The sequence below is a fragment of the Staurois parvus genome, unplaced genomic scaffold (assembly GCF_062004578.1).
Source record: "Staurois parvus isolate SC_StPar_1 unplaced genomic scaffold, SC_StPar_1.0 ptg000020l, whole genome shotgun sequence".
NCBI lineage: Eukaryota > Metazoa > Chordata > Amphibia > Anura > Ranidae > Staurois > Staurois parvus.
The window spans coordinates 8,978,277-9,005,625 of record NW_028317816.1 but is presented as its reverse complement, the minus strand read 5'-3'; the positions used below and the strand labels follow the sequence as shown (position 1 = coordinate 9,005,625).

General features: G+C 44.0%; 1 protein-coding gene across 1 annotated transcript in view; it reads left to right on the top strand.

The window, feature by feature from the left end:
• The first annotated feature begins 1,505 nt into the window (after positions 1-1,505).
• Positions 1,506-27,349, top strand: part of LANCL2 (LanC like glutathione S-transferase 2) — a 62,870-nt gene continuing 37,026 nt past the window's right edge. Inside the window, exons 1-3 of the mRNA XM_089687272.1 lie at positions 1,506-2,886; positions 16,191-16,308; positions 23,879-24,089. Of these exons, the coding sequence (XP_089543398.1) occupies positions 2,725-2,886; positions 16,191-16,308; positions 23,879-24,089 (491 nt within the window). The 5' untranslated portion in view covers positions 1,506-2,724. The remainder of the gene's footprint in view (positions 2,887-16,190; positions 16,309-23,878; positions 24,090-27,349) is intronic.

Below are 27,349 nucleotides of genomic sequence, written 5' to 3'. Positions count from 1 at the left end.
TTTATACGTTTATTATTATTATTATACAGGATTTATATATCGCCAATAGTTTGCTCAGCACTTTACAATTTACAGGGAGGCAGTACAGCAACAATACAGTTCAATACAAGAGGGTTAGGAGGGCCCTGCTCCTTGGAGCTTACAATCTAAGAGGATTGTTTATTAAAAAAAATCTTTAATAGCTGATTGGCCATTGCAAGCCATCTATAATTTGACTGGCTTTTATTCTATATTAAATGTCCGTGATGAAAAATGTGCCAAACCTATTTTTATATACTTCTGATGCCCTATACTTAGATTTGGTCAAATTTGATAAAAACAAATGACACCTTGGACAAGCTGAGGATTCAGATCTGCTATATGGATATTTCAATTCTTCTTTAATAAAAAAGAAATGCTGTCAATTTGTGGTGACACATGAGTTTGATATATTTTCATTCCACTATTGTATTGTACGCACATTCTAATTTCTCCTATTGTTTTGTGATGTTTATTATACTATGTATTATGGTATTGTGCTAGGTGACATGTTTTTTTGACATCCAACGGAGTCCTAGCACCATTTTTTTCATTCTCATTTATAAATATTGTTGTGTAATTTTTTTATACGTTTATTATTATTACATTATTATACAGGATTTATATATCGCCAATAGTTTGCTCAGCACTTTACAATATACAGGGAGCAGGGGCGGAAACTCGGGCACTGCCCAAGGGCCCGGGGTCAGTAGGGGGCCCCATGAGATGCCCCTGGTACCTTTTTCATAGGCTTTTTTGAGTTTGGGCAAGGACACAAGGGCCCCATGATCTCCTATTGCCCGGGGGCCCCATGAGTTGTCAGTCCGCCCCTGACAGGGAGGCAATACAGCAACAATACAGTTCAATACAAGAGGGTTAGGAGGGTCCTGCTCCTTGGAGTTTACAATCTAGGAGGATTGTTTATTAAAAAAAATCTTTAATAGCTGATTGGCCATTGCAAGCCATCTATAATTTGACTGGCTTTCAGGGGTGGACTGACCATTTGGGAACTCGGGCACTGCCTAAGGGCGCGGGATCAGTAGGGGGCCCCATGAGATGCCCCTGGTACCTTTTTCATAGGCTTTTTTGGGTGTGGTTTGAGTTTGGGCGAGGACACAGGGGCCCCATGATCCCCTATTGCCCGGGGGGCCCCATGAGTTGTCAGTCCGCCCCTGCTGGCTTTTATTCTATATTAAATGTCCATGATGAAAAATGTGCCAAACCTATTGTTATATACTTGTGATGCCCTTTAGTTAGATTTGGTCAAATTTGATAAAAACAAATGACACCTTGGACAAGCTGAGGATTCAGATCTGGTATATGGATATTTCAGTTCTTTTTTCAAAAAGAAATGCTGTCCGGAGACTGTGACACCCAATGGATTTCTGAATGCTGTAGCCATCTGCACCTTTTGCTGCACTGACTCGTGTGCTCCAAAAGCACTGGAGCTAATTCCCTCAATGTAATCCTGACAACACAAGCCGCCTATTATTGGGAGAGGGAAAAGGAAGAAAGCAGTTGAGTAAATTAGGATTGTTACAAAGGCACCATCTGCTTGTAGCCTGGCTGCGGGTGATGGTGTGACAGTCTGGTGACAGGCGCTGTGGATGACAATGGGAAGCAGTGTGTGTGGCTGCTGCCCTCCTCCCATGAGTCTGTCCTACCCATTTATTCATCTGTGGATCTCACGGAGGGAAGACAAATCCCACTCAGGCACTAAAAACAAAAGCGTTGTCTGGATGATTCTTTGATTTCTCCGGCTATGGAAAGTTGATGCCTCCTATTTTACAGATCTGCAGGGCTTGCTTTTTTTTTTTCCTTTCGTTCACTGACAAGGTGAATGAATGAACGAGGAGGACGGAGCGGCTGCTGATTTGACGGTATAAAGCGCGCTGAATGGAGGCTGGACGCGGCTGAAGTGGGCATTTTCTCTTCGGCTGGATCCTTTAGGGATAGCAATCGGAAGAGAAGCCAAGGATGCAACAGTGAGAAGTGTTCAGCGATCTCCGGACGGGGACTGCTACACCAGAGATCCGTTGTACGCTACTCACACCTCCGCTGTTGGGATGACCAGATGGATTCTACCAAAAGGCTTTCGGAATCAGTTTTCCACAATGGCAACGTGAACTAGGCGGACGGATTGGACTGATCGAACCTCCCGGGGACATTCCGTCTCTCTCAATTACCCCAAAAGGGGCGTACAGCCTGCTTACGGCGATGGAGAATTCGGTGTGTGATGTCTGCTGAATGTGATTCTGCTTTGTCACCACAATTCCAGCCTGCCTGCATGTGCTCAGCGCCTGGAGGAACGAAGACAGTCAGTGATTGGCACATCATCCACACCACTGAATGGCCCTTTATTGTCGGATGACAACTACAAGTGAAAGAGTGGAAGATTCCATTCAGGCTGTGTGACTGGTGCCTGGTTGCTGTTTATTTCTCAACTCCACAATCATTCCTACTCGTCTGTTGTGCTGCGAGATGTGACCGATCTGATTGGATCGCTGTCCCCGGCCGGCACTCAGCAATGTCACCCTGACTGCTGCCACCGACCATTCCTGCGCCCCACACTAGGCTGGATGGCTGCCGCTGTGAGCAGTGCTGGATCCCGGTGACGGACAGCAGGGGGAGCCGCTGAGTGAGCCGACAGCTGACATCGGCGTAGCGGGACTCAGGTGTTTTGTCCTCTCCGGCGCTCCGTAGGCAATGGGGGAAGGGATGTCCAAGAGACTTCGGCTGCAGCTCGGCGGGGAGGCGGAGATGGAGGAGCGAGTGTTCAGCAACCCCTTCCCGGACTACAGAGCCACGGGGGCCGACATGGGGGAGGGCGACGGGGACATAGACATGCCCTTCGACAAAGATGCCAAGGTACGATCCCTGAGAAACCGAGCATACACCATGCGATCTGATTGTACGATCCCTGAGAAACCGAGCATACACCATGCGATCTGATTGTACGATCCCTGAGAAACCGAGCATACACCATGCAATCTGATTGTACGATCCCTGAGAAACCGAGCATACACCATGCAATCTGATTGTACGATCCCTGAGAAACCGAGCATACACCATGCAATCTGATTGTACGATCCCTGAGAAACCAAGCATACACCATACAATCTGATTGTACGATCCATGAGAAACTGACCATACATCATGCGATCTGCTTGCACGATCTATGAGAACGATTGAAAGAACAATCTCTTAGACTTACAAACTTACCATATACTTTACAACCTAATTGTACAATCCCTAAGAAACTGAGCATACAATATACAATGCGATTGATTGTACAATCTCCTTTAGAGCCACCATAGTTTTGGTACATGTAATGTTGATTGTACAATCAGATTGTAATGTGTATGGTGATCCTAAGATTAACCAGCCTCTTGGATTTGCGTTCCTATTGTATATTTTTGGGAAATCTACAGGAGATTGTACCATGTGACAGATGTGATGAGCGTGAGGCTGACCATACACCTAACATCTGATTGTACAATCGCTTTTATATGGTCCATCCAGTATGTGGTCTGCCTGATTGGTTGGAGTAAGTAGGTCCTTCTATGACTTAGGTCGAGGGTTGATTGTACAGTTTGTAGTGACGAGTCGGGACTTGTCCAGAGTAGGATGTGAGATCTCATGTGACAGCTGTCAGCTGTACAGACCAATCATCTGTGGCCAGGACAATCCCCGCCCACATGTACACACCCCTTGTATAGAACAGCTGTCAGCTTTACTGACCAATCATCTGTGGCCAGGACAATCCCCGCCCACATGTACACACCCCTTGTATAGAACAGCTGTCAGCTTTACAGACCAATCATCTGTGGCCAGGACAATCCCCGCCCACATGTACACACCCCTTCTATAGAACAGCTGTCAGCTGTACTGACCAATCATTTGTGGCCAGGACAACCCCGCCCCCATGTACACACCCCTTGTATAGAACAGCTGTCAGCTTTACAGACCAATCATTTGTGGCCAGGACAATCCCCGCCCCCATGTACACACCCCTTGTATAGAACAGCTGTCAGCTGTATAGACCAATCATCTGTGGCCAGGACAATCCCCGCCCACATGTACACACCCCTTGTATAGAACAGCTGTCAGCTGTACTGACTAATCATTTGTGGCCAGGACAATCCCCACCCCCATGTACACACCCCTTGTATAGAACAGCTGTCAGCTGTATAGACCAATCATCTGTGGCCAGGACAATCCCCGCCCACATGTACACACCCCTTGTATAGAACAGCTGTCAGCTTTACAGACCAATCATTTGTGGCCAGGACAATCCCCGCCCCCATGTACACACCCCTTGTATAGAACAGCTGTCAGCTGTACTGACTAATCATTTGTGGCCAGGACAATCCCCACCCCCATGTACACACCCCTTGTATAGAACAGCTGTCAGCTTTACTGACCAATCATCTGTGGCCAGGACAATCCCCGCCCACAGCTGTTCTATATAAGGGGTGTGTACATGGGGGCGGGGATTGTCCTGGCCACAGATGATTGGTCAGTACAGCTGACAGCTGTCACATGAGAGCTCACATCCTACTCTGGACAAGTCCCAGCTCATCATCACGACATAGATTGTACAGTCAGATTGTACCGTGTATGGGGAGCCCTATAGTGGCCATGCACACTTTTCCAATCAATCTCTCCGGGTAGGAATAATCGATCTGTAGCCGACAACCCGTGTGATCGAGATAACACACCCAGGGAAGTGGATCTCACTGTATAGTTGGAAGGTGCAGTCGTTGGTTATTGATCACATCTGATGATCCAAATACAATCGAATCCATGAACAAAGCCGATCCATGCAACACAATCGATCGTTTTCCATTCCCAGTCAATCAACTCCATACAATTGAATTCCAATCTGAAACAGTCAGACGGGAAGTCACACCTATTCAACTGTCAGCTGATCATTTTGATCGAATCGCACATCGTTTAGATAATAAAATCAAAGTGTGTCTGACCACCATCAGGGCACCATACGGTTACAATCTGATTGTACAAGCAACTTTCAATTTTCCGAGACTATGTTAAGGTGACCACACACTGTACAATCTGATTGTACAGACTCCTTTATGGGGGTCATACACATAAGGATCTGATTGAAGATTCTTCACAGAATGGGATCATATCATCAGTTCTATCAATTTTCGAAAGGACACGTTATCGAGTCCTCAATCAATTTTTAGCTGAAGTCATTTAATTGGAATTGTTGTGATCAGTCCGGGCGTGGAATCCAATTGTAGAAAAGTAGAAAATTTGATCTGATCATTACGTTTATGGCATGATCTTCCGTTTGTATTTCCATTCAGGCACTAAATCTATTAAAAATTGTATCAAAATTGTTCTGTGTATGGCCACCATTAGATCTGCCATTGACAGGGCCTGCCTGACATGCTACAAATGCAACAAACCGTTTCTGTCTGTCCTCAGATTGCATTGGTTTGGTGAGTCTAAGGGCCATCATACACAGTACAATCTGATTGTACAATTTCTCTACATTCAACTTATGACAACTATGTAATATGAGGGCCTGAACTGTCCAATCAGAGAGGGATCCTGTACGACAAGGTGGTTGGTAGGCCTGAAACGTTATGTACAATCCGATTGCAATGTGTGTGGTGAGCTTAAGGGAGAATGTACAGATATATTGTGTATGGTCAGCTTTATATGACAACCTACCCAATCTGATAACTTTGGATTTTAGTACTACATAGTGGTTGGTAAGTAAGATTGTACCGTGTGTTGGGGGGTTACGGGGTCTACAGTCGTTATACAAATGACAGAAATATTCCTGGAGGCTGAGCGAGTTGTCACCCACATTTATATAGGAGAAGGGTTCCTGTATCTTCAGCTCCATCTAGTGGACACAATGCAGTATAATGGCCTGCAATCCCTCCTGGAGAAATGATCCTGCGTTTTGGCCACTAGATGGAGATGATGATACAGGAATTCATCTCTTATATAAATGATGGTGTGAGTACATTCAGCCTGCATGGATGCTTCTGACAAACGTTTATAAATCCATGGCTTACATCAGGGGTCTCCAAACGGTGGACCAGGGGCCACATGCAGCCATTTGATTGCCTCTACCCAGCCCATGGGGCACTATTCCTCCCACTGATACCAATGATGGGGCACTATTCCTCCCACTGACACCAATGATGGGGCACTATTCCTCCCACTGATACCAATGATGGGGCACTATTCCTCCCACTGATACCAATGATGGGGCACTATTCCTCCCACTGACACCAATGATGGGGCACTATTCCTCCCGCTGACACCAATGATGGGGCACTATTCCTCCCGCTGACACCAATGATGGGGCACTATTCCTCCCGCTGACACCAATGATGGGGCACTATTCCTCCCGCTGACACCAATGATGGGGCACTATTCCTCCCCCTGACACCAATGATGGGGCACTATTCCTCCCACTGACACCAATGATGGGGCACTATTCCTCCCACTGATACCAATGATGGGACACTATTCCTCCCACTGATACCAATGATGGGACACTATTCCTCCCACTGATACCTATGATGGGACACTATTCCTCCCACTGATACCAATGATGGGACACTATTCCTCCCACTGATACCTATGATGGGGCACTATTCCTCCCACTGATACCTATGATGGGACACTATTCCTCCCACTGACACTAATGATGGGGCACTATTCCTCCCACTGATAGCAATGATGGGACACTATTCCTCCCACTGATAGCAATGATGCGGCACTATTCCTCCCACTGATAGCAATGATGGGGCACTATTCCTCCCACTGATACCAATGATGAGGCACTATTCCTCCCACTGATACCAATGATGGGGCACTATTCCTCCCCCTGACACCAATGATGGAGCACTATTCCTCCCACTGATAGCAATGATGGGACACTATTCCTCCCACTGATAGCAATGATGGGGCACTATTCCTCCCACTGATAGCAATGATGGGGCACTATTCCTCCCACTGATACCAATGATGAGGCACTATTCCTCCCACTGATACCAATGATGGGGCACTATTCCTCCCCCTGACACCAATGATGGAGCACTATTCCTCCCACTGATACCAGTGATAGGGCACTATTCCTCCCACTGACACTAATGATGGGGCACTATTTCTCCCACTGACACTAATGATGGGACACTATTCCTCCCACTGATAGCAATGATGGGGCACTACTCCCCCCACTGACGCCACTAACGGGCCACTACTCCTCCCACTGAGGCCACTACTCCCACTGAGGCCACTACTCCTCCCACTACTGCTCCCACTGAGGCCACTAGCGGGGCACCACTGCTCCCACTGAGGCCACTAGCGGGGCACCACTGCTCCCACTGAGGCCACTAGCAGGGCACCACTGCTCCCACTGAGGCCACTAGCGGGGCACCACTGCTCCCACTGAGGCCACTAGCGGGGCACCACTGCTCCCACTGAGGCCACTAGCGGGGCACTACTCCTCAAATTAATTCCAGCCGCTGGGCACGATTCCTCCTGGTAAAATGATGGGGCATTGTTTACAAGGTTCGGACGTTCCTGGTTTCAATGATTTATAAATAGAGCTAAAAGTTCAACTTGATGTAAATAGGGGGTTCCTGTATCATAGCGCCATCTAGTGGCCAAAATGCGATATAATGGTCTGAAATCCCTCCAGGAGAAATGATCCTGCATTTTGGCCACTAGATGGAGCCGATGATAAGGAATTCATCTCTTACAAACATTATACTGTTATTTCCTTCAGTGGAATATTTCTGACATTTGCACAACAAATGTTTTATAAATAGATGTAAAAGTTCAGCTTGATGGAAATGGAAGTTGATTTACTGAAGGCAAATAGACTGTACACTTTGCAAGTGAAGTTGTACTAATTTCCCCCAGAGCTTTGTGAATGTGGTAAAGCTTTACTTTGCATAGAACACCCAATTGGGTGCAAGGAAAATAAAAAAAACAGCATTTTCGCTTATGTATGATTGGCTGATGGAAGTCAGTATAGATTCTGTTCATTTACTGAGCTCTGGAGCAGATGCACTTGCTCAATTCCCCCCCACACACACACACGCACAATGTTCTATGCATGTGCTCTTTTTTTTTTTTATTAAAAAAACTTTTGTTTTCCTGCGTAGTTGCAGTTATATATATAGATATACACTGCTCAAGAAACACTTTTTTATTTTGCAGACTAAAGCATCAAGTCAATTAAACTCCTGTGATATTGATCTGGTCAGTTAGGTAGCAGAGGGGGTTGTTAATCAGTTTCAGCTGCTTTGGTGTTAATGAAATTAATAACAGGTGCACTAGATGGGCAACAATGAGACGACCCCCAAAACAGGAATGGTTTTACAGGTGGAGGACACTGACATTTTATTCCCTACTCATCTTTTCTGACTGTTTTCCAGTAGTTTTGCATTTGGCTAGGGTCAGTGTCACTACTGGTAGCATGAGACGATACCTGGACCCTACGGAGGTTGCACAGGCAGTCCAACTCCTCCAGGATGGCACATCAATACATGCCATTGCCAGAAGGTTTGCTGTGTCTCCCAGCACAGTCTCAGGAGCATGAATGAGATTCCAAGAGACAGACAGTTACTCTAGGAGAGCTGGACAGGGCTGTAGAAGGTCCCTAACCCCTCAGCAGGACTGGTATCTGCTCCTTTGTGCAAGGAGGGACAGGATGAGCACTGCCAGAGCCCTACGAACTGACCTCCAGCAGGCCACTGGTGTGAATGTCTCTGACCAATCAGAAGCAGACTTCATGAGTGTGGCCTGAGGGCCTGACGTCCTCTAGTGGGCCCTGTGCTCACTGCCCGGCACTATAGAGTTTGATTGGCATTTGTCATTGAACACCAGGATTGGCGGGTCTGCCACTCGCATCCTGTGCTTTTCATAGGTGAAAGCAGGTTCACCTGAGTACATGTGACAGATGTGAAAGGTCTGGAGAAGTCATGGAGAACGTTATGTTGCCTGTAACATCGTTCAGCATGACTGTTTTGGTGGTGGGTCAGTGATGGTCTGGGGAGGCATATCCATGGAGGGACGCACAGACCTCTACAGGCTAGACAATGGCATCCTGACTGTCATTAGGTATTGGCATGCAATCCTTGGACCCATGGTCAGACCCTACACTGGCGCAGTGGGCCCTGGGTTCCTCCTGGTGCACGACAATGCCCAGCCTCATGTGGTAAGAGTATGCAGGCAGTTCCAGGAGGATGAAGGAGTTGATACCATTGAATGGCCCCCATACTCGCCTGACCTAAAGCCAATAGAACACCTCTGGGATATCATGTTCCGGTCCATCCGACGCTGCAAGGTCGCACCTCAAACTGTCCAGGAGCTCAGTGATGCTCTGGTCCAGATCTGGGAGGAAATACCCCAGGACACCCTCTATCGTCTCATTAGAAGCATGTCCCGACGTTGTCAGGCATGCATACAAGCACATGGGAGCCATACAAACTACTGAGGACCATTTTGAGTTGCTGCAATGAAATTTCAGCAAAGTGGACTAGCCTGCTGCATCATTTTTTCACTTTGATTTTCGGGGTGTCTTTGAATCCAGTCCTCTGTAGGTTGATAATTTTCATTTCCATCAAACGATGGGGCATCCTTACGTTCCTAACACATTACCCAGTCCATATCAGTATAGATATCCAGCATGATATTTTTCCCCATTGAGATCTGATGTGTTTTCAAAGTGTTCCTTTAATTTTTTGGAGCAGTGTCTGTGTGTGTGTGTGTGTGTGTGTGTGTGTGTGTGTGTGTGTGTGTGTATATGTATATATATATATATAATGCATGGGGGAGAGCTCGGCTGTAGTTGCCTGTAAACTTTTTGTGGCTGCTCAGGTATGAACCCAGCCTGCGTGGCCCTTCGGGGCCCCTGCAGACAGCAGGGTGTTTTGGTGCTTACACAAACCAGAAAAGGAAGATATTGTTTAGGGTTCAATCACACTGCCTTCTTGTCCACACCCCACCCAGATCAGTGTATTTCTACAGGAATCCTGTACAGATCAATGACAGGCTGTCACTCTCTGCAGCTTTTGTATGTGGTGTCTCATGATTACATGTGACTAGGGATGGAGGAGCATCCCTGGATAACAACTGTCTGTGTCTAGCTCCTGCATGGGGAGCCTGTCATTGATCTGTAAGGGCCGGTTCACACTAGGATCGTATGGGAACGCCTGCGTTCTTGGGTGATTCCTGTGCATTTCTGGGTGCTGTGTTTTCACAGCCCAGCTGAAAAAGAATGGCCAAAAAAAAAATCCTCCTCCAATCTCCTGGGATGAGGTATGACTCTTCTATCCGATGAAACTCTCTGAATCAGAATAATTGTCCTCGGCTCCTGAGTATTTGAACAGTGATCTCCAGCAATTGAGAACAGATCATCACAGTACACAGAGATTAAAAGTCACTTGAGTAGAATTGCTCATCAAATACCATTTATAAAAAGGATCTTTGACTTGTTTCCTACAGAGTATTGCCTGTGCTGTCTTCTTATGTGTTTTGTGAATTTCTCCCCATACTGCTGTCACAGGGATGATGTGGTGGGGGGGCTCTAAGTGAGAAAAAAACAAAACTAACCACGAATGGCCAGTCTAGCAAAGTCAGAAGCTCTTTGCAAATCAATAAAAAATCCTTTATGAAAAGGAAACCTGCTGCAAGAAATCCTTTAAAGTAGATTGATTTTCTGAGCTTTTATTTGCAGTGTTTTAATCTGGGGACCAATATGCATTTATTGACACTTTACATTTTTCCTTCTTTTGCTCTTTTTTTTAAATTTTCCTTCCCGCATGGTAGGTCATGGTCATGTGACTCAAAGTGCACCCGAAAGGGGAAGCTCCGCTTTAAGGCCTCACCCCCCACTTCCTGCTAAGGATTGACACCTTTGGGAAGTGGGTACCCGATTTTGACAGGTACTCTCAGCCACTTCCTAGGCCAGGGGTGTCGAACTCAATTTCATGGCGGGCCACATCAGCATTATGGTTGCCCTCAAAGGGCCGGATATATCTGTAAAGCTAGATGTCCTGAGCACCTCACCCTCCCTTACATCACAGCACACCTCCCCTTACCTGCTGGAGGCAGAGCTGGGAAGCAGAATGTGCAGAGTCTGGAGGAGGACCAGAGGAAGGCTGGAGTCAACTGAATGCTGAGGCCAGGGGAGTTGGCTACAAGGGGGTGCTGTGGCTGCATAGAGAGGTGCTGGATCTGTAGGAGGAGTTCTGTTCTCCTCTCTGCTGCCAACTGCTGAGACCTGGGGTGGGGGGTTGCAGAGATGAGCCTCTCCACAGCTGCATGGAGAAGTGCAGCATCTGGCGGAGGAGTTCTGTATTCCTCTCTTCTACTGATTTCTGAGATGAGCGGGGTGCCACAGCTGAGGGCCAAATGAAATGGCCTGGAGGGCTGGATTTGGCCCTTGACCCTTGTGTTTGACATCTGTGGCCTCGATGATCAGAAGCGGAAGTTCTCCCAATCCCACACCTCAGCTACAGACTGGAGCTCCGCTTTAATCCACATACTGCCTTTTTAGTGCATTTTCAGCGCCCCCCCCCCCCCCTCTGAGCTCTGTGGCTGTATCCTTCGGTCCCTATTGCAGGCCATAGACCGGTCATTTATTGGCCGAATTTTCACCCGCTGGAAAAATCAGCCGATATTCATGCCGTTAGTGGGGCCAGCCCGTTGGCCGTTTTTCACGGATCTTCTCATTTATTTTTATTGGTCATGCTGGAAAATCCACAAAAAAATGCCGTTTTTCGTGGACATTGGTGGCAGCATCGGCAACGGGGCCGACCGATTTTTTGTTTTTCGTCCAAAAATTTAGCCGATAAACGGCCCGTCTATGGCCTGCCTATGTTACTACAAGACATAGTAGTGAAGTAGGACCAGAGGAAGGAACCACCTTGCTTAGTAAATGACCAAGCTTCCGCACAGCCAAAGGCATATAGGATGTGAAAAATCCTTCAGCAAGCTTAGCTTTTCCAGACAGCGAAGATTGGCTGCATGGGAGCAAAACAGGTAATAATCCTTTATTTTTATTTTTCTTTAAAACTGTGTATATACAAAAAATACTTTTGCTTTTAACGTATAATAGGATGCAGCACCCTAAGCGTCTAAATACAAACCTGAGCAAATTCTTTAGATAAATAGATGCGCTTCCTTAATAAAATTCATAAATATTCTCCTCCAGTATCATAAAGTGCAAGTACATGTGTGAACATGACATGAAATCACAACAAATGAATGAAAACCAACATATATCAATAAATACATAAAAAGGTGATCAGTCAATTTATCACACAAATTAATAAATGATGAAGTTTTGCAAGTTCATAAGACCATGCAGATTTTATCCAATAAGTGCAAAGGATAATCAGCAGGTAAGTGTATCTCCATGTGAATCCTTCACTATGAAACACTCAGCCTCTTACCAAATGGTATTGATTTCCTGTACCAATAGAGATCAACATGCACTCAATGTAAGTAAGCCTCTGTACACAGCCTGCTTCCTCCCACGCAATCCACCGGACCTCCAGCCAACAAGACTCAAACGGTTAACAGCGAGTCAAATACAGTGAAGTCTTCCTCCAAAAAATTAAAGGGGGTCAGCATGGTGTTATTCCTCAGTAAGGGAGGTACTTACACAGCAAATGAACAGAGAACACAAGCAGAGAAAGCCGCACTTTGAGACATGGCGGGTGTGATGATGTCACCAGCTAGGCCCCACTCAACACGTTTCGCTTCCAATAAGCATCGTCAGGGGAATGGAGCAACTCTGAACTGCGCCTTTTCTGCTTGTGTTCTTTGTTCATTTGCTGTGGAAGTACCTGCCGTATTGAGTATTGATGTTCCTTTATTCACGCTCCACCCTGTAGCATTAAAACTGCTATAGGACAGAGCTTAAGTGGTTAACTCAACCTACAGTAACCTTAAGCTGGCCATACATTGTACACTTTTCTTGTTCAATTTCCTTTAGATGTACCTTCAGCTATCGAGTGTAAGGACCTGCCTGATTACATACAAATTGAAAGCATTTAGGTTTGACCTCACATTATATGATTTTGGTAAATCTAAGCAAAAATTGTATATTGCATGGCCAGCCTTAGGTTTAACCTACTCCATAAACCTAATCTAATAATTATCATCCAAATCGGTACTGTTATGCTGACAATTGGGCCTCAACTACGTAGTGTGTTACCAATTGTTTTCTTGGTGACTGTGGTCCCAGCTGCCTGGAGATCATTGACAAGATCCTCATGTGTAGTTCTGGGATGATTCCTCACTGTTCTCATGATCATTGACACTCCGCGAGGTGAGATCTTGCATGGTGCACCAGACCTAGGGAGACGGACAGTTGTTTTGTGTTTCTTCCATTTGCGAATGATTGCACCAACTGTTGTCACCTTCACACCAAGCTGCTTGGTGATAGTTTGGTAGCCCAGTCCAGCCTTGTGTAGGTCTACAATCTTGTTCCTGACATCCTTGGACAGTTCTTTGGTCTTTGCCATGGTGGAGAATTTGGAGTCTGTTTGATTGCTTCTGTGGACAGGTGTCTTTTATACAGGTAACAAAATGAGATTAGCAGCACTCCTTTTAAGAGACTGCTTCTAATCTCAGCTTGTTACCTGTATGAAAGACACCTGGTAGCCAGAAATCCTGCTGAAAGATAGGGGATCAAATACTTATTTCCCTCATGAACATGCAAATCAGTGCATAATTTGTAAGACATGCATTTCTTTGAATTTTGTGTTACTGCTCTGTCTCTCAGTGGTACAATACACCTACCATTCGATTTTTAGGCTGATCATTTCTTTGTGAGTGGGCAAACATTCAAAATCAGCTGTGGATCAAATACTTATTTCCTTCACTGTATATTGAAAATTCTGGCACCCAACATTTTGTGGAAAAAGAAATAATGATGCGCTATATTATGAATCCCTGATCCTTACCTCAATATGGACATTGGTGTTCCAGGTTTATGACTGTAAAAGTACTGAAGTATTGTGCATTATATATAGTCTACTGTAGCTGGTGTAATAAAATCTGGTTCACAAGTGACATGCATACATTGTAAAGTCTACTGTGAAGACTTAAGACGGTGTACAGTGGTATGCACAGCCTGGCCATGTTATTTCTCTCTTCTTATGCCTGGCACTTTCTTCAGGTATAGCATATCCAGGGAGCAGAGGGTGACCCTTCATCTTCTAATAACTATCAAGTGAAATGTGTCTCTTTAAAGCTGAACTCTAGTCTGATAATAAAGGCCCATATTAATCATTCTTACATAAATGTATTTTTAACCACTTCAAGTCCGGACACTTTACCCCCTTCCTATCCAGGCCAATTTTCTGCTTTCAGCACTATCACACTTTGAATGACAATTGCGCGGTCATGCAACACTGTACCCATATGAATTTTTTTGTATTTTTTTGAGACAGATAAAGCTTTATTTTGGTGGTATTTATTCACCACTGGGATTTTTATTTTTTTTGCTATGTAAATGAAAAAGTCCAAAAAGTTTGAAAAAAGGTGTCTTTCTTATAAAATTTTGCAAATAAATAATATTTCATCATAAATCTTGGCCAAAATTTATTCCGTTATCTTTTTAGTAAAAAAAAAAAATAACCCAAATTAGTTTATAACCAAAAATTATAATTTTTAAACTTTTTTTTTTACATTTTTATTTTTTTTTTATATTATTTATGGGGTTTTTTTTTTTTTTGTTTTTACATACTGTCACCCTAGCAGTACAGTGTCACCATGGTGATACTGTACTACTTGTTGGGGGTGATGATTTTTTTTTTTTTTTTTCACAAATTGCTTTTACACCCATAAAGGCTGTAAAAGCAATCATTTCTCTTTCTCTCTGGCTGCATTCTTGCAGCCATTGAGAACTACTATGTGAGCTGTGATTGGTCACAGCTTGTCACATGGTACAAGGCTGTTGTGAATAGCCTTGTACCATGTGACCTCTGTGATCATTCACAGATTTCACACACAGTAAGCAATGATGGCAGAAGTGACAATCAGTCGGACCAATCAGTGATCATAAGATCGGGACCTCGTCCAGAGGTCACGTACAACGCTCAGTGTTTCACTGTGCCCGGAGGACACAACAGGCACCGGATCGCGGCTTTTGGAGATACTTTTGTAACCCTTTCCAGCTTCATGCAAGTCAACAATTCTTGATCGGAGGTCTTCTGAGAGCTCTTTTCTGCGAGGCATGGTTCACATCAGACAGTGCTTCTTGAAACCAGTAAACCCAAAACAGGTGTGTGTTTTTTAAGGGCAGGACAGCTGTCAGCAACACATCCAATATCATCACACTGATTGGAGTCAAGGTTGGCTCACTCCTGGCTCCAATTAGCTCTGGGAGAAGTCATTAAGCTAGGACCTCACATACTTTTTCCTCCCTGCACTGTGAATGTTTACATGTTATGTGCAATTAAACCATGGCAACATCTAATGTTTGTGTAGTATTATGTTCAGCAGACTGTGTTCTTCTATTGTTGTGACTTAGATGACGTTCAGAGCACATTTTATGCCCAATTCATGCAAAACTCCACGTAATCCCAAGGGGTTCACATACTTTTTCTTGCAACTGTAAAAAGCGGCACACAAAGCTAGTCATTTTATGTGCTGACATTAGGTGTGCAAATAAAAGGAAAAAGCAAAGTGACAGCTGATCTCATTACTGTGCTGCTTCTCCTTTCACTGTCCATTCACAGGCTGGGGTGGGTCCAGGACAGCCTGGGCTCAGAGGAGCTGGGTAGAATGATATTCGCTATCAGAATTAGGAAATCTTTTGGCGGAAAAGAAGTCCTGCAGGTTACGGCTCTGGGCTGAAGATGAATATTACAGCATAGCTGCTTTTTTATTTTATCTTTTAATGGACTATTCATTTTATCTTGGTATTGTTGGCACAAGTTTTGCTTTCACATCTATTTAGTAGGGTGAGTTTATTGCAGGATTTTTATGTACTTCATAATAATTGGGTTTCTATTCTATTGTTCTTTATATGGTGAACATCAGTCATATACTGTATCTATTCTCAAATGTGGGGCTTGTCTTACTTATGATTTAGCCACATTCTGGAATTATCTGCATGGATTTTTATAAAGATTTTGTACTCTATTCTCAAACAGATTACAGGAAGATTTGCAAGACGCATCCAGTCAAAAATCAGTGACTTGCTTCAGCAAATGGAAGAAGGACTAAAGACAGCAGACCCACATGATGTTTCTGCTTACACAGGATACACGGGTGGGTTCTTTAGGTTTTTACTGTCTTGGATATACTCTGGACAATTACTCTATAGTAGTGTCATCTTGTATATGCTCCAGGTGCGTTCTCTAGATTAGCTCTGTCCTGAATGTACCCTAGGTGGGTTTTCTAGGTTAAACCTTTCTTGGATATACTCTAGGGGGGTTCTCTATGTTATTACTTTCTTGGATATCCTCCAAGTGGTCTCTGAACTTTCTAAGCAATGGGCCAGTTAACTGTCCTGGCTTTATGGGGGTCACACTGTGGCAAGTGGGATTAGAAAATGCCCTGGCATCAGTGGGGGTAAACAATTTTCATCATTGGTGTCAGTGGGAGGAAAGGTGCCCTGTCAGTGGGAGGAATGGTGATCCATCATTGGTGTCAGTGGATGGAATGCTACATCAAGGAATGGAAAAAGGGCCACTTCTGGCCTGCAGGCCGCAGTTTGGAGATTAGCCCTAAAGTATTACCCACCTGTTAGTACTTCACATGAGGTTAGTAATGTACTGGATATAGTCCAGATCAGTTCTCTAGATTAGTACTGTTCTGGATATGCTGCAGATGAGTTTTTAGGTTGTCAATCTCTTGGATATACACCCGGTGGGTTTTCTAGGTTAGCAGTGTCTTGGATAAACTCTAGATCGGGGTTGATTTACCAGTAGATTACGAGCAGGTGACTGGTAGATGATAGTCTGGACTTGCTGACCCGCCATCCTAGAGCATTAGAGTTGAAGCTATAGTAGGGAACAAGAGCTGCATAAGCCGATGCCTCCTCTGTAGTGCTGGCTCCTGTCCCATGCAGAGTCATACCAACTGCACTCCACCTCTTATCCCGGCTAGCAGTGAACAGAGTGGTGCCAGCAGCAGGAAAGAAGAGATCTTGAGGTCAGTGTGAAGCAATACACTGGGCATAATAGAATAGGGCTGCTTTCACATTGATACTCTGCGGTTTACCCACACCACGGGGGCACTGCAGTGCAGTTTTCCTGTGGGTTAGCTGTGCTTAGCCATAGACTTCTATTATATCCTGTGGGTTTGGTGTACTTTCTGAAAGCGCAATAAAACTCCTGAATGCAGGAAAATGCACCATACCTGCAGGATATGATAGAAGTCTATGGCAAAGCGCAGCTAACCCAGGAAAGTCCCAGATACACTGCGCTGCACCCGTGGTGCAGGTAAACCACAGCACATCAGTGTGAAAGCAGCATTATAGGGAGCCCAGAACAGTAAGTGTTCATTTACAGTTGCTGTTTGGGGGGTGGTAAAACCCCATAGTTGTGTTTTTACAACCCCCGTCTCAATGGCACCCCCTTTAGCTGCAGTGGCCAGAGGTGCACACACATCACAGCTGCAGCAGAAGTTATACGCCCTGTCATGTTTGGTGGGTGTAGCATCTGCCAAGCATGACCCATTAAAGTGAATGAGGCCGCTCTACAAGTGCCCTTCAACATTGTGCAGTACAGCAACCGAGGTGTTAAAGCAGGCAGCATTGTATTGCTTTCTAACCACCTGCTTTAACCCCTTGGACCCCACAGAAGCATGCAGTTGCAGGGTGCTTGCAGAGTGGCCCTATTTACTTAAAAGGGTCGCAGCCAGCAAGGGGTAACACGCACCAAATGCAACAGGGGGGTTTAATTCCCTCTGTGGTATGTGTTCACCTTTGGCTGTTGCCTCAGTAGCTAAAGGGGGGTAGGGATTGGGGCAGTAAAACTGCGACTCAACCACAGGGTTTTACTACCTTCAGCGTGTGAACAAGCCCTAAGGGTGTCGCTGCCAAATGCAACTAAGAGCTAATTCACAAGTGCAGCACGCACTGCTGCTCCTATGAAAAGTGATCCGAGTGTGTGTTGACAGTTGGTAAGGAGGCGATATGTAGCCTCCTCACCACCTGATTTAAACCCAGGATTGCTCTGTAATGGCACAGTAGTATGGCAATTAGAGATTTAAATCAGGAGTGAGGAGGTGACACTGTGCCCGGTAATCTTTGACTTCTCCCATGTTGTTTAGGTTGTTCTCCTCCTCTGTAAAGTTACCTACCTCTGATCTAGATGAAGCTTCCAGGTTAGCACTGTTTTGGATATACTTTAGATTTCTTCTGATTATGTTGTCTAGTATATACTCCAGACGGGTGCTCTATATTAGTATTTTCTAGAATATACTCCAAGTGGGTTTTCTAGATTAGCATTATTTTAGGTCTACTTCAGGTATCTTCGTAAGGTTTGCACTGTCTTGGAAATATTCCAAATGGGTTCTGTAGATTGAGGACTGGTTCACACTAGGATTCACTTGTGGTTCAGTGTGGTGTGATTTGAGCCCATTAATCTGGAGCAACCAAACACATTGCATTTGCAACTTGCGTTTGGGGTGTCATTACCTTAAAATTAACACCCACTGCAAATCACAGCTGCAGTACATTTTGATCAGACTTTAATGCGCAGAATTTAATGTTTTCTCTTTGTTTTAACTTTCTGTCCATGATGAAATAGCAGATGTGGTAACGCACATGGTCAGAATAGAACCAGTTGCACAGCTCCCAATGTACACAGGATGCTGTCTTTTGGCACACTGACTTATGAAGATTGGTGCTCCCTGTGACTATGCGTGCAGCCTTGTGCTGCCATCTGTTGGCGCGTTACACAACTAGTCTTGAAACGTTTTGATACTACTGTGTGTGTTTATATATGTATGCATATAAATACACAGTGTGTCAGCATAGATGAGTACACCCCTTTTGAAAAGTAAGATTTTAAATAAATATCTCAATAAACACAAGAACAATTTCCAAAATTTTCCCAAAAAAACACTGAGTTTTATAGAACATTTGTTTAGCTCATTATATGAAAATAAGGTTAATAATATAACTTAGATTACAAAATCTTCAGTTTTACTCAAATTAGTTGATGCAAAAATGAATACACCCCACAACAAAAACTACTACATCTAGTATTTTGTATGACCTCCATGATTTGTAAGGACAGCACCAAGTCTTCTAGGCATGGAATGAACAAGTTGGCGACATATTGCAACATCTATCTTTTTACATTCTTCAGGAATGACCACTTTTAGAGCCTGGATGCTGGATGGAGAGTGATACTCAATTTGTCTCTTTAGAATTCCCCATAGGTGTTTGATTGGGTTCAGATCAGGAGGCATACATGGCCACTGAATCACTTTCACTCTGTTCTTCTTCAGAAATGCAACAGTGGTCTTAGGTGTATGTTTTGGATCATTGTCATGTTGGAAAAGTACATGACGACCAAGGGCACGGAGTGATGGTAGCATCTTCTCTTTCAATATAGAGCAGTACATCTGTGAATTCATCATACCATCAATGAAATGCAGCTCCCTGACACCAGCAGCACTCATGCAGCCCCACAGAAGGACACTGCCACCACCATGTTTCACTGTAGGCACCATACATTTTTCTTTGTACTCCTCACCTTTGTGACACCATACAGTTTTGAAGCCATAAGCTCCAAAAACATTTATCTTGGTCTCCTCACTCCAGAGTACAGAGTTCCAGTAGTCTTCTTTTTCAGCATGGGTCCTGGCAAATTCTAGGCGTCATTTTTTGTGTTTGGGCTTTAGGAGAGGCTTCCTTCATGGATGACACCCGTGCATGCCATTCCTCTGTAGTGTATGCTGTATTGTGCCAGTAGTCTTCTTCTTTTTTCAGCATGGGCCCTGGCAAGTTCTAGGCGGGCTTTTTTGTGCATGGCTAACCAAAAACATAAGCCACAGATAAAGGTACAAAAACCTACAATTATATTTCTTTGACTCACCAACAATATAGGTGTGGATTATGAACCGAACATTAATTATACCAGAAAAAAAGCAGTTGTCAAGAACAAACTACAGAAAGTCGGTATTATAAAATCCTAGGCAGGGTAATTAGTGCATCAATGGGAATGCAAAAAATAATTTTGTGTGATCCCAAGGATTGTATGAAGAATCAGCTCTTCACAAAGTGAACATACAAAACAGCCAAACAACAATAACCACCTCCCGCCCGCCATATAGTCCAATGATGGGCGCAAGGTGGTTCTCTAGCTCTGATAGGCCATCTTTTGATGGCTCCACGAAAAGAGCTGAAGATGTCGGCTCGGTCATATGATCAGCTGCGTCCAATCACAGCTGATCACATGTAAACAGGGAAATGCCGCTTATCGGCATTTCTCTCCTCTCGAGCTGTCACGCTGACAGCTCAAGAGGAGAGCCGGTAATCGGCATCCCTCAGAGGGGACATGTACACAGATCATCAGGGCACTAATGATCAGTGTGCCCTGATGATCAGTGTGGCCCCAGAAGTGACACCTGTTAGTGTCCATCAGTGCCAGCTGTCAGTGCTGAACAGTGCCACGTGCCAGTGCCCATCAGTGCCACATCAATGCCACATATCAGTGCCTACCAGTGCACATCAATGCCACATATCAGTGCCCATCTGAGCTGCTCTTCAGTGTCACCCATCAGTGCCACCTATCAGTGCCGCCTAACAGTGCCAGTCAATGTCGCCTAACAGTGCCAGTCAGTGCCGCCTATCAGTGCTGCCCATCAGTGATGCCTGTCAATGCCCATCAGTGCCACCTACCAGTGCCTCCTCATCAGTGCATCTTATCAGTGCCCATCACTACAGCCTCATTAGCACACATCAGTGAAGGAGAAAAATCACTTATTTACAACATTTTATAACAACAAGAAAAAACATTTTTTTTTTCTAAATTTTCAGTGGTTTTTGGTTTGTTTAAGAAAAAATAAAAAACCCAGAGGTGATTAAATACCACCAAAAGAAAGCTGTATCTGTCACAAAAAATGATACAAATTTCATATGGGTACAGTGTTGCATGACCGCTCAATTGTCATTCAAAGTGTGACAGAGCTGAGAGCTGGAAATTGGCCGGGGCAGGAAGGGGGTATAAGTGCCCTGTAGGTAAGCAGTTAAAAGACAACGTAGTTAGAAACATTCGTCTATGCTATGCACGTAGGCTATATATTGTAATAGCATCAAATTGGCTAGGGAAACCAGATTGCAAAAAGCCCTGTGAGGGTATTCAATAATTATAAACTGTGAAAATGCTGGGACATAGATTGCTGCATAAGCTAGATCAGTAAGTTCCCATAAGATCAGATCAAGATGATGTATCTTCATGCATGTAATTCCATATAAATATCCGGTGATGACTAGAAAAGTGTTATTGAAGTTGTCTCACCACTGAAGGCATCCATTGATCTCCAATAATCGATGGTGAAACAGCAAGGTTGGCAATCCAATCAGTCCTGCAAAATCAACAGTGGTAAATGAAATGATTGAATCAATGTAGATGAAAGTTCAGTGCATCCACTTAATTCCAAATAATTTATGGTTTCACACAGAGGAAAACATGAACATCAGGCATGTAAATGATATCCACAATAATGTGTAAATCAAGGAAGCTTGAACATGAATTGCTCACAGATATCTCACCATGTAGGTTTTCACCGATCTTGATCTCTTCAAAGAATGGAGCAGCTGTACATATGAATCAATACTTCAGAGTCATCTGTGGTAAATAAAGGTTGATGCTAGTAAAGCAATGGTGAAAAATGTACAGCATCCGCTCAGTATTAGGGAGTGATCTCCCAAAGAGTATCTTGGAGATGTAAAAAGTCAAAAGTAATAAGTATAGCAAATAGTTGTTTAACCCCTTCACACCGGCACCTCCTGGCCCTTTAAGAGTTTCAGAAGCCAGGAGGCGGGGTGGGGTTCAGGGTCATGTTACCGCGGTGACGCGCTGTCACGGTGGTCACATGATCGGGAAAGGTCCCGATCGAAAGAGGAGATCGGGACCTCTTTGTGAGTATCGGACATGTGTGCTGGGAGCGCGCAGGGTGCGCGCTCTTGGCACATATGTCCTTTTTTAGTAGAACGCAAATGTGCAGCTGCTCGGTGTCTAGGCCCAGACGCCGGGAGGCCGCACATTTGCGTTCGGCCAGCATGAAGAGGTTAAATAGCAATCAAGTCGAGAGTATGGCAGTGGATATAGAGTGATCACTTACTGCAGCCTTCTGCCAATGCACTGCCCGGGATCCATACCGCGGTGTTCATGCTTCATTTTCCTGTGCAAAGCTATTCCTGATAGCCAACTTTAGCTTGTGCGCTGCTACTGTAAATCATCAAATATAGGATGAAGATACTCAAAAGGCATGGTGCCCCATATTCTGATTTCCAGTTACCCATATGGTTTCCAGCATGGAGGCATATACATGTGTCATCCCCAGCATAGAGGCTTCGGCATACATTATGCGTGAATGTGATGATGTCACTCCATTGACGCGTTTCGTCCACCAATCATCACGGACTTTGTCAGAACTGGGAGGGGACAGTTCTCCGTTCCTTATATACCATGTCTCTTACATAATAGAGCCGTCATAGCCCCCTCTTGTGTTACGAAATCATCATAGCAATGATCACACCAGGAGCACTCATGCAGCCCCACAGAAGGACACTGCCACCACCATGTTTCACTGTAGGCACCATGCATTTTTCTGTGTACTCCTCACCTTTGTGACGCCATACAGTTTTGAAGCTATCAGTTCCAAAAACATTTATCTTGGTCTCATCGCTCCAGAGTACAGAGTGCCAGTAGTCTTCTTTTTCAACATGGACCCTGGCAAATTCTAGGCTGGCTTTTTTGTGCATGGGCTTTAGGAGAGACTTCCTTCGTGGATGACACCCATGTCATTTCTCTGCAGTGTATGCTGTATTGTGTCACAGGAAACAATCACCCCAGTTTGGCTTTCTAATTCTTTAGCTGACTGCAGTGAACTTGCATGGAGATTTTCTTCAACCCTTCTCATCAGAAGATGCTCCTTTCGAGTGTTACCTTCCATGGATGGCCTGGAGGTGTCTGTGAGATGGTTGCAGTTCCATCTTTGTTAAATTATTGTGTCACTTCTGCTACAGTATTCTGACTGATAAGCAAACTTTGCTTATCTTGTAGCCTTCATCTTTCTTGTGTAAAGAAATTATTTTCTTTCTCAGGCCTTGTGACATTTCTCTTCCATGTGGTGCCATTGCTGACCGCATGAAACGGGAAGAGGTTTTATAATAAACTGCGTGCTGAATACCTGTTTAATGAATAATCAGACTCGCCTGTACAGTAGTTGAATTTTTGTTAATTAGGATTTTGTTGTCTAAAGTTTAGCTTTGCTCCTAAGACTTTCATTGTGGTGTAATCATTTTTGCAACATGGTCTTGATTAAATTTGTTAGGAAATATACTTTTGTGTGTGAAGATTAACAAATCTTGTTTACAATCAATGGCCGGCATTTGCGGGAGTATTTTGTAGTATAGCGTTTCATAGAAAATGTTGATTCTGAAAGGACGGTAAAGGTTTTCTGACAAATCTGTTGGGGTGTACTCATTCATGCCGAGCACTGGAGCACTGTGTGTGTCTATCTATCTATCTATCTATCTATCTATCTATCTCTATGTGTGTGTATATGTATGTGTGTGTATATATGTGTATATATATATATATACACATATTTATATATTTTTTTTTGCAAAACATTTTTGTTTTATTTTTCGCAGGCATAGCCCTGTTGTACCTACAGTTGTACCGTGTCACTCCAGAAGATCCAACCTATTTGCAACGTTCTCTTGATTATGTGAAAAGAGTCTTGAGGAACTTGAATGGAAGAAGAGTCACTTTTCTTTGTGGGGATGCCGGGCCTCTTGCTGTTGGAGCTGTAGTCCACCACAAGCTGGAGAACCATGCAGAATCCAAGGACTGCATTGCAAGGTCTCATAAAATAATATTTCTGAACATATTTAAAAATCCTATTCTTTTGTAGTACAATAGGTCTCCCCCCTGCATGTTTTAGTGCTCTACTAAAATGGCTGAAGGGAACATCAGAGGACCTTTCTATTTTCATGTGTTGGTGGGAGTGCAGGCAGAAGCAATAGGAGGCGCTTTTGAGTTACCTGAAAAAATGAGGGTGATAATTATCAGATGCAAACCAAGACATAGTTTAAAGTTCTAAAAATCCCTTTTAGAATCCTATGAGTATGATAGAAATAAATTCACCGAAAGTGTGACGAGTCAAAGATGGCTCTCCGAGCTGTTTTGATGGCTCACGTTAATAAGCTACTGGTTGTGTAATCTAAATTTTGTACTTTTTCTCCATCATTACTAGATTCTATGTCTGGAGTGTACACACTCATTGACTATGACTCCAATAGTGTTCAGAATATAATTTACTGTAGGATGTGAGCAAATAAGAACCGTTTTTAATTCAGAGAATGAAGCTACACACGTCATACTGTACCTCTGCATCCATAATAATGTTGTTTTGTAATAATTATCGCTTAATTTGGATTGATTGAATGTGTTCTTTGTTGACTGTGCTAATTATGTGACTAAATGCATTCATTTCCCTAGTGCTGCATATTAATGAGAGTGTGGTTAAATTGACGCAGGTCCTATTTGTAGCCTATTGCAAGGTTCGTTACATTAGGACAAGTCCTCTGGCAGGACGCAACATGAATATATTATGTTACCTCTAACCAGTTCTGCTTCTGCTAATGGAAATGTGAGGTGAAGAACGATTTTACTTAAAAAGCAGACTATGTCCCATTGGGAGGGGGGATTTCAGAAGCTGGCATAGCAAGTGTGTGTTGGCTGGAACTGGCACTTTGTGCTGAACAATGCAGTTTAAGTAATTAAGTCATCAAAGAAGCAGATGGGGGATTTATCCACATTACAACGGCTTTGCTCGAAGTAAATCTGTAGACGTGCAATGTTTTTCTTGCTCGATCTGTTACTTATACAAATGCTAAATTTTCTTTTGTGTAATAAAATATATACAGTGCATTCCTAAAGTATTCAGACCCCCTTCACTTTTTTCAATTTTGTTATGTTGCAGCCGATACTACAGTTGTTTGAATTCATTTTTTTTTCTGATTAATCTATACTCAGTACCCCATAATGACAGTGAAAAGTGAAATTTAGAAATGTTTGCAAATGTATGAAAAAGGAAAAACTCAAATATCACAATGGCATAAGTATTCAAACCCTTTGCAATGACACTTGAAATTTAGCTCAGGTGCCTCCCATTTATCTTGATTGTTGCTGAGATGTTTCTACACCTTGATTGGAGTCCACCTGTGTTTAATTAAATTGATTGGACATGATTTGTAAAGGCACACACATCTCTCTATAAAAGGCCTCACAGCTGACAATGAATACTGTATCAGAGCAAAATCCATGAGGTCAAAAGAAACTGCCTGCAGAGCTTATAGCAAGGATTATTGCTAGGCACAGATCGGGGGGAAGGCTACAAAAAAAATTTGCTGCGCCGAAGGTTCCCAAGAGCACAGTGGCCTACATCATTTTCAAATGGAAGTAGTTTGGCAGACTGAGCAATTGGGGGTGAAGGGCCTTAGTAAGGTGACCAAGAACCCGATGGTCACTCTGACTGAGCTCCAGAGATCCTGTGTGGAGAAGGGACAAAGTTCCAGAAGGACAACCATCACTGCACTCCTCCACTGATCTGAGCTTTATAGCAGAGTGGCTAGACAGAAGCCTCTCCTCAGTGCAAAAACATATGAAAGCTCTCTTGGAGTTTGCAAAAAAAGCACATGAAGGACTTTGACTGTGAGGAGCAAGATTCTCTGACCTGATGAAGCCAAGTTTGGACTGTTTGGCCTCAATTCCAAACGTTATTTCTGGAGGAAACCATTTATCGCTCATCAGCTGCCCAATACAATCCCAATAGTGAAGCACTGTGGTGGCAACATCATGCTGTGGGGGTGTTTTTCATCAGTAGGGACTGGGAGACTGGTTTGGTTTGAGGGAAAGCTGAGTGGAGCAAAGTACAGCGATATCCTCACTGAAAATCTGTTCCATATCACTGAAGACCTCAGACGGGGCTGAAGGTTCACTTTCCAACATGACAGCGATCCTAAGCACACAGTCAAGATAACACAGGAATGGCTTAGGGACAACTCTGAATGCCCTAGAGTGGCCCAGCCAGAGCCCTGACTTGAACCCTACTGAACATCTCTTGAGACAAGATGGCTGTCCACCTACAGTCCTCATCCAGTCTGACTGAGCTTGGGAGGATTTGCAAACAAGGATGGCATTTCTAAAAGTCCGTTTTCACTTTGTCATTAGGGGTACTGAGTGTAGATTGAAGCCAAGTTCTGGCCCCCACCCCCATTAAAAAAAAAATTCCAAATGCTGTAGCTGCAGACTTTTAATATTAGGGCACTTACCTGTCCAGGGATCCAGCGGTGTCCTCACCCCGAGCCCATTCTTCAGTCAGGTGCTGGTGCCGCAATCTTGGCTAAGGTAAACCGGCAGTGAAGCCTTGCAGCTTCACAGCCGGTTTCCTACTGCACATGCGTGAAACGCAGTGCGCTTTGTGAATGGACCGCAGTGCGAATGCGGTGAACTGAGCCGGAAGTGGGAGCAGGTACCTGTCAAAACCAGGTACCCACTCCTCCCTGCTCCCCCAAAAGGTGGCAAATGTGCCAGCGAAGGGGGGGGGGGAGGAGGAGGCAAACAAGCAGAGCTTAAACTTTTGGGTGGCATTTCCCTTTAATGAGAAAACAAAATAATTTAAACCACAGTGGTATAAGGCTGCAACATAACAAGATTTAAAAAAGTGAAAGGGGTCTGAATACTTTATGAGATAGATAGATGTATGGATGCAGCATACTGTGCATATGTAGTCCGCATCAATTAATTACAACATTTTTGTCCCTTCTAAAGGTGACGTGCATCTATGTTCAACATGTAAAATTGTATATTCTCTACAAAATTCATATATTTTGTACATTGTATTTCCATTATTTTTAGCCTATTATTATAAATCTGAACACTGTTAAAGTTTGGAAACTAACTTTGTGAAAATCCCCACACGTTTACTTATTCAATTCTGTGAGACGTATTCATTATGCCCTGTGGTTAGACACTGCTGTGTCACACATCTCACAGAGCCTACCTTCTGAACGACAGAGGAGTTGCAAGGAGGAGTTTCAGGAGGCGGAGTCAGTACA